At 46.5% G+C, this 15572-nt stretch overlaps 2 protein-coding genes across 13 annotated transcripts in view; both read right to left on the minus strand.

Moving 5' to 3' along the window:
• MND1 (meiotic nuclear divisions 1) overlaps positions 1–2566 on the minus strand; it is a 52241-nt gene extending 49675 nt beyond the window's left edge. Inside the window, exon 1 of the mRNA XM_056119179.1 lies at positions 2485–2566. Within this exon, the coding sequence (XP_055975154.1) occupies positions 2485–2487 (3 nt within the window). The 5' untranslated portion in view covers positions 2488–2566. The remainder of the gene's footprint in view (positions 1–2484) is intronic.
• A 7166-nt stretch (positions 2567–9732) lies between these two features.
• The window catches only part of TRIM2 (tripartite motif containing 2), a 154212-nt gene continuing 148372 nt past the window's right edge, over positions 9733–15572 (minus strand). For all 12 annotated transcript variants that reach the window (XM_056119194.1, XM_056119193.1, XM_056119191.1 and 9 more), the window contains exon 12: positions 9733–14323. In XM_056119194.1, the coding sequence (XP_055975169.1) occupies positions 14171–14323 (153 nt within the window). In that variant the 3' untranslated portion in view covers positions 9733–14170. The remainder of the gene's footprint in view (positions 14324–15572) is intronic.

Raw genomic sequence — 15572 nt, forward strand, 5'->3', positions numbered from 1 at the left:
AGATTTTTTTTCTTTTTGAGTCACATCCGGAGATACTCAGGGGTTACTCCTGGCTTTGCACTCAGGAATCACTCCTGGCGGTGCTCGGGGGACAATATGGGATACTGGGAATTGAACCCGGGTTGGCCGTGTGCAAGGCAAACTCCCTACCCGCTGTGCTTTTGCTCCAGTCCCACATTATCAGAATTTTTGTGTGGTCTTAACTCTGAGGAGTTAGGCTGACTCGTTTAAACTATTCTATTACTGCATATGCCAAGCGGGGTAGGTACTAGGTGCTATCAGCATCATTTAACTGGGGTTAAGTTACATACAGCCTGCTGACTTGCATGCGCCAACCAAGGTTCAATCCCTGGCCCCAGCACCACACCACATAAGATTCCCCACAAATCCTACCAGGAAGGACTCCTGTACACAGAGCTAGAAGCCCTGAGCACCACAGAGTGTGGCCCAAAAATGAAACAGGAAAAAAAAAAAAAGAGAGAGAGAGAGACTGGCATTTGTAGAAATTCAATATTCATCAAATCATCCATTAATAAATTACTGTATTTACCTCAAAACAAACCCAAAAAGCCCCATATAATCACTCCAAGAAAAAAAAGACATTACTTGAAATTAATTACAAGTATATGCACAAAAACTACTCAGAACAGAATGAATGCCTAACCAGGACTAAATGCCTTCTGCCCTGGGGAGGGTACAGGATTATCTTAAAAAGCAAGAAATCAAAAAGATTTTGGCAAATTGAGAAAGCTGAGAAAGAAGCCCTGGGCAGACCCGGCCAGGCAACGTCAGCAAAGGCCCTGGGGAGCCCCAGCCAAACCCCACCTGAGTGACCGCCCCATGAGGGCGCAGAGGCGGGTGGACCACGAATGGTCCAGCTGAGGTGGGGCCCTCTACAGTGGCCTCTGCCAAGGGAACAAACCCACAGGGAATTCACATCATCAACAAGGGCCCTTCAATTGTGTGCTCTGGCCCAGTGGGTTTCCAAGGGGGGCACTTCAGAGCCCTCTCAGGAGCTCCGAAAAATACCCCAGATGAACTGAATCCAAACTTTGCAATGCGACTTCTTTCTGGGCAAACTTTATTTTTAGACTCTCTCCAGAGGTTCTCATTGTGCCCTGGACAGAGAACTCTTTTCAGTCCAGACCCTGAGAACACGCCCGAGACCCTGGGGGCAGTCAGTTCTTTTGGACTTCTTTGGGGGCAGGGAGGGTTGACCCACAGCCCATGGTGCTCAGCAGCTATTCTAGCTCTGTGAAAGAGTGACGAGTGACCCTTGGCAGTGCTCAGGGGACAACATGTGCTGCTAGGGATAGAACCAGAGTCACATCGAAGGAAACTGCATGCAAGGCGGATACCCCACGCCTTGCACTCTCTCTCCTGCCTGCCCTGTTGGATTCAGTTCACTCCAGGAGGGGCTGGGGGAGGGGGTGGAAATCAAACGGGGTGTGGGGATAAAATCCGGGTCAGCTGCAGCTAAGAGCCCTCCCAGCCGTACTCTCTCCCACCCCTCTTCTAACTTAGTTCATCTTCCTCTAAGACCAGCGGTAGCACCTGGAAAGAGGCAACAGTCCATTCAAGTGACTGAATGATCCGGGGGTGAACCCAGAGGCGGGGGCGAGGCCCGTTAATGCGTGTGTGCATCGCTAACCAGGTGGACTGGCCAGGAACTCTCCCGAGAGAAACACGATATCACACAGGCCGGGTAACTTCCAAGTGTGCTTCTGTTGGGTTTCAAAGATCATTGTATGCCCAGGTGGCCGGGGCTGTTAGTCCAACCACAAAGCAGCCGTTATCAGCTATAATTATCTCGGGGAAGAGTATCTTCAAATAAAATTATCATGCACCCCAGATCCTTGTCCACCATTAGCGGGGCTGAAATAACGGCCACTTAACTAAATTGCGATATTAAAAATCCGAGGCCCATTTAATTAGCGGGGAGGCTCTGCCAACAGCAGCGGGGTGGGGGTGGGGGAGGGCGCAGGAAGACTTTGATGGTTTGTGCCAAGGACCAGAGGGGCAGGAATAGTTTCCAAACTCCCAGCGCCCTAAGGGCCCATCTGGCATCTTTCCCAGGACCTAGCCCGCCCCCCACCCCCGTTCCCTGCGGGGAAGGACGCGAACCCGGGGCGCCGCTCCCGAATAAAGCCCCCAGCGCGCCCCCCAAGCTGCGCCCCCCGCGTCCCGGGCACGGCCCCGGGCGGTTCCCCGCCGCCCCCGCGGCCCGCACAGGCAGGCGAGGGCTGGTTCCGAGGCGGGGGAAGGTCGGACCCTCCGGGACCGGGATCTCCAAGGTCCCAACCCCGGAGATCCTGCGAGCCGCGCCCCCCCCATCCCCGGCGTCCCCCGTCGCCCGGGCAACGGCGTCCCGCGCGCTCGGCCCGGTTCCAGAGTTGCGAGCGCGTGCGTTCTAGAAGGTTCGCGCCAAGCCCCTGCACGGCGCGGGGCCAGGGGGTCGGGGAGGGAAGCGCAGTGGGCGCTTACCATGGCTCTTCCGGCGGCAGGCCGGGCCCAGGAGTCTGAGTTTGGCGCCAACGCCGACTCGGGGGCGGAGCAGCGAAGAGGAAGCTGGGACGCGAGAGAAAAGGTCGCCCCCACGGTGCACAGCGGCCCCTGGCGGCGGCGCTTGGGCAGGCGGCGAGCGGGGGCGGAGCCTGGATTAGAGGCGGAGCTAGGGCGGGCCGGGCTGTCTTGGGGGCGGGGCCGAGCGGGCCACGCAATAGGATCCTTTCTGGGCAGGCGGCGGGCGGGGACGGAGTCTGGATTAGGGGCGGAGCTAGGGCGGGACAGGCTGTCCTGGGGGCGGGGCCGAGAGGGCCACGCAGTAGGATCCTTTCTGGGCAGATGGCGGGCGGGGACGGAGCCTGAATTAGAGGCGGAGTCAGGGCGGCCCGGGCTGTCCTGAGGGCGGGGCCGAGGGGGCCACGCACTAGGATCCTTTCTGGGCAAGCGGCGGGCGGGGACGGAGTCTGGATTAGGGGCGGAGCTAGGGCGGGCCAGGCTGTCCTGGGGGCAGGGCAGAGAGGGCCAAGCATATAGGATCCTTTCAGGGCAGGCGGCGGGCGGGGGCGGAGCCTGAATTAGAGGCGGAGCTAGGGCGGGACAGGCCGTCCTGGGGGCGGGGCCGGACGGGTCGCCGCGGACTAGGATCCTTTCTGGGCGGGAAGGGCGGAGTCTAACATGGGGGCGGAGTCTATCTTGGGGGCGGGGCTAGTAAGGGGAGTGCTGTTCTGAGGGTGGGGCCTAGCGGGCCCCGGAGTAGGGACCATTCTGGGCAGGCGGCAGACGAGGGCGGAGGCTGGCTTGGGGGCGGGGCTAAGGAGGCGGGTTGCTCTGGGGGCGGGGCCGCCGCGAGGTAGGGTACTTTTAGGGCAGCAGCCGGGAGGCGGAGCCTATTTGGGGGCGGGGCTAGGGCGGGGCATGCTGTCCTGGGGGCGGGGCCGCGCGGGACGCCGCGGAGTAGGGTCCGTTCTGGGCGGCCGGCAGGACAGGGCGGAGCCTGCTGTAGGGGCGGATCTAGGGGGGGGATGGTGTTTCGGGCTGCCCTGGTGACGGTGCCTGTTGTCCGCGCCGCTCGGAGCAGGGTCCACTCTGATCCTGGCGTCTGGCCCAGCTCTTTCCGCCTCCTCCATCCTGCCTGTTGGCTGTGATTTCTTTTTTTAGGAAGCCTTGAGCCTTAGCATTTAGGTTTTCAGGGCGCAGCGGAAACCTGACCTAAGTTCGCCCTACGCAATAGAGGTGGCTTGGCTGCGGGGTCTGGAGAGCCTCCCCACCCATCCGGATGTGTCCGGCGAGGAGTGCGCCCCCGCCCCCAATCTCTCCACCCACTATCCGTCGTTACTCCAGTCTTTGAAAACAGCTCTTGGTTTATATGCTTTCCCTCCCCCTCCTCTCCCCCCCCCCCCCGACTCCTTTTATTAAGTTTTGGGTCACACCTAGCCATGCTCAGGGACCACTCCTGGCAGCGCTCAGCGGAGGCGGCAGGTGGGCTAGGTGCAAAGCAGCCCATCTGCTGTACTATCTCTGCAGCCCCTGAGCTCTTTTATTTTGCCCCCTCAGAGCTTATTTCCTGGCTCTGCACTCAGGAGTTGCTCCTGGCAGTGCTCTGGGTACCATATGGGTATACCACCACCCACCTTTTGTTAACTCTGAGCACCAAAACAAACAGAAAAAGAAATTATTCGGATTTTCTACTTGTTTATTTTTAAATTTTTTCCGAATTATTTCAGTGGGAAGCTGTTTCAGCCGCGTGGGAGGGAGTACAGCAGGTCCTCGAATAATTTCGTCTTGCTCAATGTGATTTCCATAAGAAAGACCCTAATCAACACTGAGCAAATGGACTTTGCTCGAGGACCTGGTCTCATTATACTTCCTTTTGTTTTGCCTAAATATAGTTTTCCAAGCACCAATGACTATGAGGGATTACTACATAATCATTTTACTAAAACGTATAAAAATGGCCTCTGAAATAGAAATTTCTATCACCTGTTTCTTCCTATAGAGGCAGGGGAAGGGAGGTAAATGCTTTAGAGTCCAGCTGATTTACTTTCTCTATGATGGTTAAAACTAGTGGTACAGGAGCTATTTTTTTAAATTGCCACTTGATGTTCTAATATCTACTGGGAAAAGTGATTAGCACATTCTAGTTTGCTGAAGATATGGCTGAAGCAGGCACAGCTGCAAAAATTGGACGCAACAGGAAAAATATTAGCTATACCAACATAAACAAAAATCTGAAAGGTGGCATTGTGGAACGCTCGGCTACAACCTTCAGAAAATATTTTCTTCTTTGCCTCCCCACCCCCACCTAGCAAGCAGATGGGATCCCGTCTGCCCAACTCGCTGAAGTTTTGCACATACCATGAAAAACACTTGGCAGGAACCACAAGTGTATTGGAAAGAATGCTGGGGCTTAGACACACAGAAAGTGACACATTTGCCTGTAATTGCTTCCTTGGACGGCCTCCCTATGAACATTAAACTCCTTTCTGCAGCGGGCACCAAGCCAGCCATTTGGGTATCACTGAGTCCTAGCACAGTGCCTGCCATGACAAACACTCAATAAACTCGTTCAACGACTGTTCCAGCTATTCTCGAACACCATCTCATTGGCATGGCATGGTTTTCAGTGGAAAAACAAAAAGGTTATCTTTATTATAATCTGAAGTCATTTGCATTAGAGTACTGCTTTCCAATTTGGTAACCCCAGTAATAGAATTCTACAGGGATCATAGCTGGCATGGAGATGTGTTCATTTAAACTGGAAGGTCCTTAGATCACTGTGGCTTCGATGCTGTAGCAAGCTCCACAAGCAAACTGGATTCTAAGCCTATGCACGTCTCAAGGAAAGGAAGTCAAATTACTGAGGAAAACTACGTTCCAACAGCCAACTAGGTATGATATCTTCCCTTTACTCCTGCATGTTACATAAGCCTTTCCCCCTTGACACTGCCTAAAACATATTTTGCTCACTTCTAAATTCTGTAATTTATTTATTTATTTATTTATTTGGTTTTGGGGCCACATCTAACAGTGCTCAGGTTACTCCTGGCTCTGTGCTCAGGAATTACTCCTGACATGCTCAAGTCCTTATGGGTGCTGGGATCGAGCCCTGGTTTGGCCATGTGCAAGGCAAATACCCTCCCCACTGTACTATCACTCCAGCCCCGTGTAGTATCTTCTAACTGAAATCCTTAGGTACTTTCAAGTTTTGCAGTATTAAGAAATAGGTGTACTTATTGGTTTTTGTTGTTGTTGTTGCTGTTATTGTTTGAGGTGGGGGGGGCGGTTACCAGACACTAGGCAGTACTGTGAAGAGGTGGTGGAGCAGATAGTACCAGGGATCAAACCCAGGGCCTTGCACATGCATGCAAGGCATGAACTCTGTCGTTTGAGCCATACCTCCAGCCCAGTATTTGTCTTTAAGTACAAAGACAACTAAGAAATACTAATGGAATCAGTTTGTATCCACATGCCTGGAGCGATTGCACAGTAGGTAGGGTGTTTGCCTTGAACGCGGCCGACCCGGGTTCAATTCCCAGTATCCCATATGGTCCCCCGAGCACCGCCAGGAGTAATTCCTGAGTGCATGAGCCAGGAGTAACCCCTGTGCATCGCCGGGTGTGACCCAAAAAGCCAAAAAACAAAAGAAACAAAAAAAACCCTTGTATCCAGGACCTAGCATTTGTTATGTTATCCCAAATGGCTTGTTTATTGAACACATTTGCTTTGCCAACTCCTTCAGCATTCAGTGACTTTCTTTATCCTTGGATTATCTGCTGCCTGTGGAGTGTGAGGAGTTTTACTAGACCAGCTCTACCCTCAGCCCTTTGCCTTCCCTTATTTGTTTTGGTTTTTCAGTGTGTTTTCATGTCACACAGCAGTGCTCAGGGCTTACTCCTAACTGTGCAGAGAAATCACTCCTGGCAGTGCTTGGGGGACCATATGTGGTGCAGGGATCAAACCAGGTCAGCCGTGTGCAGGCCAAATGCTTTACCTTCTGTACCCTCTCTGATCCTCATCAGCCCTGCTCGGTAGAGGACAACATTGACCCTTTCCAGCCACATACACAGAGGCAAGGAGACTGCAGGCTTACCAATGCACGCCCACCTGTTACCTTCTAAGCCAGGGAAGTGAGAACTCAGAATCCCTACTTTGCCTTCTTTTAAATTTCACCCTAAATGCAACCTGAGACAGGTATGCCGGGGATTTATTTGGGAGCAAAGAAGTGGCAAGATGAGTCAGGAGCAGAGGAAATGTCATTAAAGATGTGTGCCCTTCTGAACCAAGACATTCGGAAATCTTTACACATATTTCTTGGCCCAAAAGAATGGAAAAGTTTGTGGCAGAAGAGAAGAGGGGAAAAATGAGACCTGAGAACAAACTTCGCTGGAGAGGGTGTTGCAAAGCTCTGGGTGTTTTCCACACCCACCATTCCTTCTTCATAGAGTTGTATTCTTCGCTCATCCAAGGAACTGCAGTCATGCCAGGGTTAGACGCTCAAGCAAAAGACAGCGTGGAGAAGATGAACAGAAAGCAGGGCATTTGCTGATGCCTTGAGCAGACACAAATAGGCCTTACTGAATCTCTTGGGAGAGGTGAGTATTAAGTGCACAGCTGTATCCTCAATGATAAGTTGTTGCTACAGTTGTCCAATATTCCAGATGTACAGCCCAACCTTGGAATTCCAGACCTCTGGATGGCCACACCAGGAAGAAATGGATTCTATTGCTTCTGCTTCCCTTCCATTCTCGGGCAATGCACCCCAAACTAAAGATAACCTCAAGACTGTGCCTCTTAAATTCTCAAGAACAGGCTACAGAAGATGCTTCTTTAGTAAGAAAGGAAGAAAAGTCATTTGAAAAAAGGGGGAAGTGTTTGATCTTTGTGTGAGTGTAACTCAAACATGAAAGCTTTAACTTTAAATCTCACAGTGATTCGGGCTGGAGCAATAGCACAGCGGGTAGGGCGTGTGCTTGCACGCGGCCGACCCAGGTTCAATTGCCAGCATCCCATATGGTCCCCTGAGCACCGCCAGGAGTGATTCCTGAGTGCAAAGCCAGGAGTAACACCTGAGCATCGCTGGGTGTGACCCAAAAAGCAAAAAAAAAAAAAAAAAAACCAACCAAACAAACAAAAAACAAAACCCTCACAGTGATTCAATAAAATAAAAAAATAAATTTAAAAAGTTAAAAAAAAAAGAAGCAATAAAAAAGGGGGGGGGGGGAGTCTGCAATCTAGAGAAAGGATAATGAAAATAAATGATCAAGTCCATAAGACAGACCGAACCACTCTCAAATCCTATGGAGAAGACCCTGTCTGCAGGAAATGCCTTTTAAGTGACAGTCTGGTTATTTTGCATAGAGATAAATATTTAAGAAATGTTTTAGGGCCACGGGGAGATAGAAAGATTATTGCAAGAGGGTGCTAACTTTGCACACAGACAATTCTGATTTGAATCCCAGCACTATAGTTGTTCCCCAGAGCATCCCCAGGAAGAATAAGCCCAGAGCACCAGAAGTAATAACCCCAGAGCACTACTGTGTATGGTCCAAAAAAATAACAAAAATATTTGACTTGAAACAATGAAAATTAGCTTCTTTGAAAGGATATGACATAGCAATGACCTATTAGTATATTCACCATAAGATTTCTTTAAAAAAATTTTTTGGGGGGGGTCCTGACACCTGGCAGTGCTCAGGGCTACTCCTGGCTCTGCTCTCAGGGATCACTCCTGGTGAGCTTGGGGGACCATATAGGATGCTGGGGATTGAACCCTGGTTAGTTGCCTGTAAGGCAAGCATTCCACCTGCTGTACTAGTGCTCTTGTCCCTGTCAGATTCCTTTAAAATACACTGCGAGGAGTGATTCCTGAGTGCAGAACTAGGAGTAACCCCTAAGCATCGTCAGCATGGTCCCAAAACATACCAAAAATGCAATCTCCAGGCTTGCTGTTCAAGCCAAGGTTCTCCCTTGAACACGTATCTCACTTGGTTGTTTCTTTGCTTGCTTATTTCCCACTCTGGAGGAGCCCATGATCTCTCTTGAACATGTACTCCCCCCCCCCCCCAACATATTTCTGAGCAAGTTTAATTCAATAAAAACTACCTTGCTGGGGCTGGAGTGGTAGCACAGCGGGTAGGGCGTTTGCATTGCATGCTGCCGAAGACCCGGGTTCGATTACCAGCATCCCATATGGTCCCCTGGGTAGCGTCAGGAGTAATTCCTGAGTGCATGAGCCAAGAGTACCCCCTGTGCATCGCTGGGTGTAATTCAAAACAAACACAAAAACAAAAAAACACCCAAGCTTCAAGGAACTGTGCGAGACTTGTTCTCTAAATGGTTTGCATCCTGCTTAAAATGCATAGCATAATAGGAGCGATAGCAGAGTGGTAGGGCGTTTGCCTTGCACGCAGCCAACATGGCCGACCCAAGTTCGATTCCTCCGCCCCTCTCAGCATTCCACCTGCAAGCTACCGAGAGTATCTCACCTGCACGGCAGAGCCTGGCAAGCTACCCGTGATGTACTGATATGCCAAATACAGTAACAACAAAGTCTCATGATGGAGACGTTACTGGGCCCGCTCAAGCAAATCGATGAACAACGGGAGAACAGTGACAGTGACAGTGACATATTGTAATGAATTTCTTTCTAACTTGATTTTGGGCCCTAAAGACACTTTATAGTGAGTTTTTTCTCTAGAGCTTCACTCACAAGATAAATATTGGCCATGACTGCCAGAAGGTCTCTTTGGCTTGTGATTTTTTTTTGCTTTTTGGGTCACTCCCAGCGATGCTCAGGGGTTACTCCTGGTTCTGCACTCAGGAATTACTCTTGGCGGTGCTCAGGGGACCATATGGGATGCTGGGATTCGAACCCGGGTCGGCCGCGTGCAAGGCAAACCCCTACCCGTTGTGCTATTGCTCCAGCTGCCGGCTTGTGATTTTTGAAGGATTAGTTGGATGGTGATTTGACTCCATTTGACCATCTAAATGCATATGCCATATACAAATCTCATGTTTTTTTCAATTCCTGTTTAAGATATATCCAAATGTTGACAGATTATTAGCACCAAAACAATTTTTTAGTTTACTGTTTTTTTCTCACTAGAATAAACAACTCATTTGAGGTTTGATGGCTTCCACATATTCTAAAAGACTGCTTTGCCTTCACTAAAAAAAAATAAAATAAAAAAGAAAATATCACTACATAAATAGGCATTCACCCAGAAATGGAGAAAACAAGCTTTATTATAATGATTTGGGATTTTGTGCATGATAAAGATATACACATGAATCTTGTTTCTCCTGTTTCAAGACAGAATTAATTTAAATTTTTATTGTTGACTAAAGCATCCAAAATACTGTGGTACGTATGTAGCTACGAACATACAAACACTTTGATGCACAGCATTCATTCTTTTCTTTAAATCAGCAGTCAGCATTTTGATTCATAAAAGAACAAATGATGAGACTATATAAGTATCAGTGTCAGAGAGCATGAGACTTAGTGTTCTATACACAAAAAGTATGAAACAGATCTATAAAGATGGAATGTACAAAGTCTTAAAAAAAAAAAGGAAGCGAAATCCCTTCATTTTCATACCTAAGCTTGAAAGGCTAGAGAATTGAGAATGATATAAAGAATTCTATTATAAGAATACACTATTGATGACAAACATTCCCATGTCATAAAGCAAACGCATTGAGTTTAAGGCTGTGTTGCTTTCAAAAGTTAATGGAGGCGCTGTACATTCATTGGAACAACATAGCCAATTTCTTTATTTTAGAATAGTAATAGCTTTCATACATTCCCCACAAACAAACCACACGACCACTGCCACACAATTCACCTTCGGAAAGTTTAAGATAACATCATGATTTGTAGCTTACTGTCTTTTAAAAACAAAATAAAAAAAATTATTCATTTATACCAAACAAATCTTTAATGGGCACTTAGTTTCCTTTATGGCAATACTAGATTTCTAGTTATCAAAAATAGCAAAGTAATTGTAAAGTTTAAACCCTGCAACATTTACAGACAGTGACCTTATTACAATTTTTAAGTTTTATGAATCTGAAGCAAAATGAGATGATGTTTGCCAAAATACTTATTTTTGTCCTACTTGGTAATGTTTCGTTTTCAAATCGATGAACTAAATTGATAAACTAAAACTCCCTTTTCAGAAGTGCAGAGAGGCTACATAGAGTCCACATGTTCAGAAAGATTTTCCCACTGGAAGTACTTTGCAGATTATCTGCCGTTCATTCGCCGATTCTTCCAATGAATTCAGTACATATGACTGAAACTTCAAAGCGAGCATCCAGATGCTTGTGGGCGTGCTGCAGTTCCAGTTAGCTCCGTGATAGGAAATACCCTGTATACTTATAGCAGAAGCAAGTGTATTCCAGTTATATGGACTTGTAATATTTATTTGTTTTGAATCGTGTTAAAGAGTAAATAAAAATCAGGAAACTTGGGGACTTGATTGGTTACTGGAGAGTAAAATTTGGTTAAAAAAAAAAACCACTAGGTACCATTGGGAAAAAAAAAAAGGATGAACAGTCATAAAGGCTTTTTTAGTCTATTTCTGGATGGTCAGGTGAGTGGCTACCTCCCCGTGTCCAGCAGGGGAGGCCTTTTGAGGGAGAGAAATGAACTGTCACTGACCTTTACATTCTAACTGGCAAAATTTTGCCAGAAGTGCCCAGGGGAAATTTGAATGGGTAATTTTTCAGTGCTACTTATCATGAATGTCTGACAGTTCTGTACACTTGACAAAGAGAATGCAAACAATAACAGGAGCCCAGAAAAACAAAAGTCACTTATTTTAATACCCTTCTCAGTTGACCGGAAACCGTTTTCCACAGAATGGGACCAATTTTCCTTTAAATCTTGTCTAGTCATAGCCTAACAGCAGCACTTTCCCCTCCCCCAGATATGCTTACTAACCGAGCTATACAGCAAACGCACCTACGTACCCAAATGTGAAATGTTCTCTACACTTTAACACATATGATTATATATTTGGGGGGAAAATATAGTATTTGGTGGAGTGCCCATAGCAAGTAGGTAATAAATATCAGGACTAAATCAAAGCATCTAGTCTTTCATTCCAGTTTCTAAGATATCCAGCCTAAGATATTATGATGGATGGTTAATTTTTTAATTCATAAAAAATTTAAACACTATACTAAAAATCCCCTTTACGCAATTGATAGATTAGTATCCTGTAAAGGAATCCAAATAGGAAGTCATTTTTACATGTGGGGGACAAAAACAAACAAACAAAACCCAAGCTCTTAAATTAACCGAGTTAATAAATTTTCTCTGAAACTAGGAGTAATCAAAAGTCTAGCTTTGGGCTAAGGAAAGAGCTGACCAAGCTACAGCACAGGCTTTACATGCAGGAGCGCAGGTTCAAATCCATCACTGCAAAGAGCTCTGAACACTGCCAGGAGGGTCCACACACACCAAGAGGGGCCCCTTAGTGCTTATCTCTAAGGCAGAATGTTAGCTGGGGGTGGGATCCTTAGCTGTTTTTTTTTTCCCCCCATCTGACACCTAGCAGCTACTCATTCAGTATGGATGTGGAAATTCAAAGTGTCATTTCACTGACATTAGAAAACAGCATATCAATTTAACATTCTTTTTGGCTCTGCACTCAGGAATTCCTCCTGGCGGTGCTCGGGGGACCGTATAGAATGTGGGGCTCGAACCCAGGTTGGCTGAGTGCAAGAGCCTGACCGGCTGTACTATTGCTCTGGCTCCCTTAGTTTAGTGTTCTGCAAATAAATGTTTTAGCTTATCACAGACTCCAATCTTTTGAAAATAAGACCTAAAACACGAAAATTACTTAGCCTAAATGTGTGTCTTTCTGAAAAACCTTTCCCCCCACTAGAGGTGGACTAGGTTATAATAAATTTGATAGACAAAACTAAAAGCAGCCAGATTTTCCTTCGAAGTTTAAAAAAGTCCTACACAAGAGTGCCCGAATTATAAATGAGTAAGCAGTGCATGTTGTACTCATATCATTATACAGATGGGGAAAAGTTTCCTTATAGATCAGTTCTAAGGTGCTTTCAGTGAAAAAGATCCTAAAGTTCATTATCGAAAATGCCAAACATGACATCCTATTTGGTAGAACTGAGTAGAAAATTAAAGTGGAATCAGACCACATCTTATTATACAGTATCTATGACAGATCGACTAAATGCATTCATATTTAGCTCAGATGAAGGGTAACTCAAGTTCAGCTTTTCTTTTGACCTGTTTTGGTTTCTTTGTTGTGAATGTTTTGGAAGCAAAGGAGGCCGTTTTCTGGAATACAAGTCAGCTGCGGCCATCATTCCCGGAAAGTGGCGACCTTGTCGATTGATTGGGACAGATCTACTGCGCAGTCAAGTCTGTGCTGAGAAAGGCTGGACCATGCTTCTGTCTTTCAGAGTGCTGCCTAGTTCAATACACCAAAGATTCAGCTCTATATATCTGCTTATATATTTATGATACATCCTACCTTACCCTATTCGTGTATACATAACCCTTTAATGCCTCTACTATTCATTAGACAATGATAAATAACCATAACATGCCCTTATCTGTAACATTTTCAAGTTAACACAACTTTGGTAACACTTGCTTTCTAAGGGGAAATCATTAATCAATCACATGCCTTTGGTTGACACCGTCCGTCCTCCAAAGGGCTCCGTATGGCTCTCTGTCCTAGGATTCGGGTGTCCTACTCCATGTGCTGACATTTTGCAGGAGGTAAAGCTCTCGCTTTCATGAAGTGGAAGAAGAGAGACACAGGTGAGAACATAGCACAGAAAACATGACTAGTTTTGTTCTGGTTTACATTCAGAGCCAATGGCGCTGTTTGTGGACCAAAAGGTAGTTACGATTGTATTATGCTTTTCAAAGCATTAGAAATTTCAGGCTGCCCTGAAAATGTACTTTTTTTTTTTTTGGATAAACGGTAAGCAGTTAAGAGAAGGTAAAAAGAACTATAACAGAAAGGATTTGTGAGATCTAACCCAGAAAGGATGAAAATTTTTGCATTGATTCATAAGCGTGAAACTCAAAAGGCCTGTTAAATCAGAGCTGGGAGGATTTTGCCAGTCTTTTTGTCCCCCGTAAAGTCAGAGTAGTTATTGATAACCAAAAAATGTCACAAGAGTAATACCTACTAGAAAAGTGAGGCTAGACAATCCCACAGTCTTGTGATCGAGGTTCAGTCAAGTACAGAAGTAGAAGAGATTTTGTTTTTGTTTTGTCTTCTGGAAGCTCTGTGCAAAAGCCACCGTTCACAGGATGAACAAAGACCTTTAAATATTCTAGTGTGGTTTGTTTTTTTTCTTTAATGCTTGTTTGATTTGCAAAATTAGACTACATAAATCCCTGGATCAGCCAGAGTTCACAGGGGTACAACAGCGGTTTTCATAGAGTCAGTGGAAGGATTTCTTTTTGTTGCTATTTTTTTTAACCCTAAAGGTGAATTACCTTTAGGAAAATCAGATACTCCATTTTGAAAGGTGTTAACCTAGAAATAACCTTGGAAAGTTCACTGTTTCCTTCTAGCATGAAAAGTCTAGTATCATCTGGTCCCGCGTTGAGAAATCCATTCCAATTTATAGTGCAAGACCTTTGCCAAGGGGCGCTCAGTTCCCATGGTTACTGTAAGTACCGGTAAACCTTGAAACAGTGGTTTCCAGAGTCGGCCACCACCACATGGCCATCTGAAGTCAGCGCTAGGCCTTGGGGACCATAGAGTGGGTCAGCAGATGTGTTGATGTAGGACAGGAATGATCCGCTTCCATCAAAGACCTGTGGAAATGCAGAGTGTGACAGTAACAGCCCAGGTCAGAAAACCTGATGCCACAATGCCAGGATTTCTGACATCAAACCTGAGTGTGACATCAACCCCTAAAGTTTCCTTAAGTCTTGTCATATGGACATAAAATCTCTCTCTGTCTCCATTACCTACTCAGGGATAACTCTTGGTCTGTACTCAGGAACTACTAGCAGTGCTTGGGAACCATATGGGATGCTAAAGATTGAACCAGATCAACTACAAGTAAGACAATTGCCTTCCTTGCTGTATTATCTCTCCAACCCTCCCTGGCTTTTTCTCTTTCCTCGCTCTATGCCTCAGAGTCAATGGTATTGAAAGTGTCCTTGGTTGTCATGTCTCATATTCTTACATGGTTATGTTTGATAAGAATTACCTTGATGGTGCTTGAAAAATAAATGACCTTTATTTCTAAGCGTCCCTCCTATTTCCATTCTTAATATTTCTTCTTTTCCTTTTTTCTTTTTTTTTTTTTTTTGCTTTTTGTGTCACACCCAGCGATGCTCCTGCTTTTGCACTCAGGAATTACTCCTGGTGGTGCTTAGGGAACTAAATGGGATGCCAGGGATCAAACTCAGGTTGGCCGTGTGCAAGGCAAATGCCCTACCTGCTGCACTCCAGTCCCTCTTTTTTTTCTTTTGATGAGGGGTGCTGGGGATTGAACTCAGGGCCTCACACTTAAGAGATATGAGTTCTACCTCTGAGCCAAAGCCCAGGCCCTCACATCTATCTTTTGTCCTCACTTGTTGAGGATAACCGTTCCCCCAATTATCCCCAACACTCAATCAGAGAGAAAAACAATGAAACTACCGAAGAATGGTCCTAAATCACAGCAGGTCATGAGAAGACGGAGCATTTTTTCCTTCTAAGGAAGGATATGGGTTCCACATTCCCATGTGGGAAGGAGGTGATATCCTTTTCATTTGTAAGCTTCAGCTAGGATAAAATAGAAGGAACATTTTCTCACAAGGCCCAAACAGGCTTCTTTGGAATGTTCTGTTGGCCTCAGAGAGGGTTTTAAACAGCAGTAGCACCCAGCAGAGCTTCAAAGGGCCGCCAATCACCTCACTCACTGTCTGAGGAGGGAGGGAGAAGTCCCCGCCGGGGAGGGGCTGTCTACTGCTTGGGTCAAGTCTCCAGGGCTGTTCCCCCAATTGTCCCCTGCAGTGCCCCATAATCCCTAAGCACAGAGCTAAGAGGAAGACTGGAGCACAGCCACAGGTT

This window comes from Sorex fumeus, unplaced genomic scaffold, assembly GCF_029834395.1.
Source record: "Sorex fumeus unplaced genomic scaffold, SorFum_2.1 ptg000039l, whole genome shotgun sequence".
Taxonomy (NCBI): Eukaryota; Metazoa; Chordata; class Mammalia; order Eulipotyphla; family Soricidae; genus Sorex; species Sorex fumeus.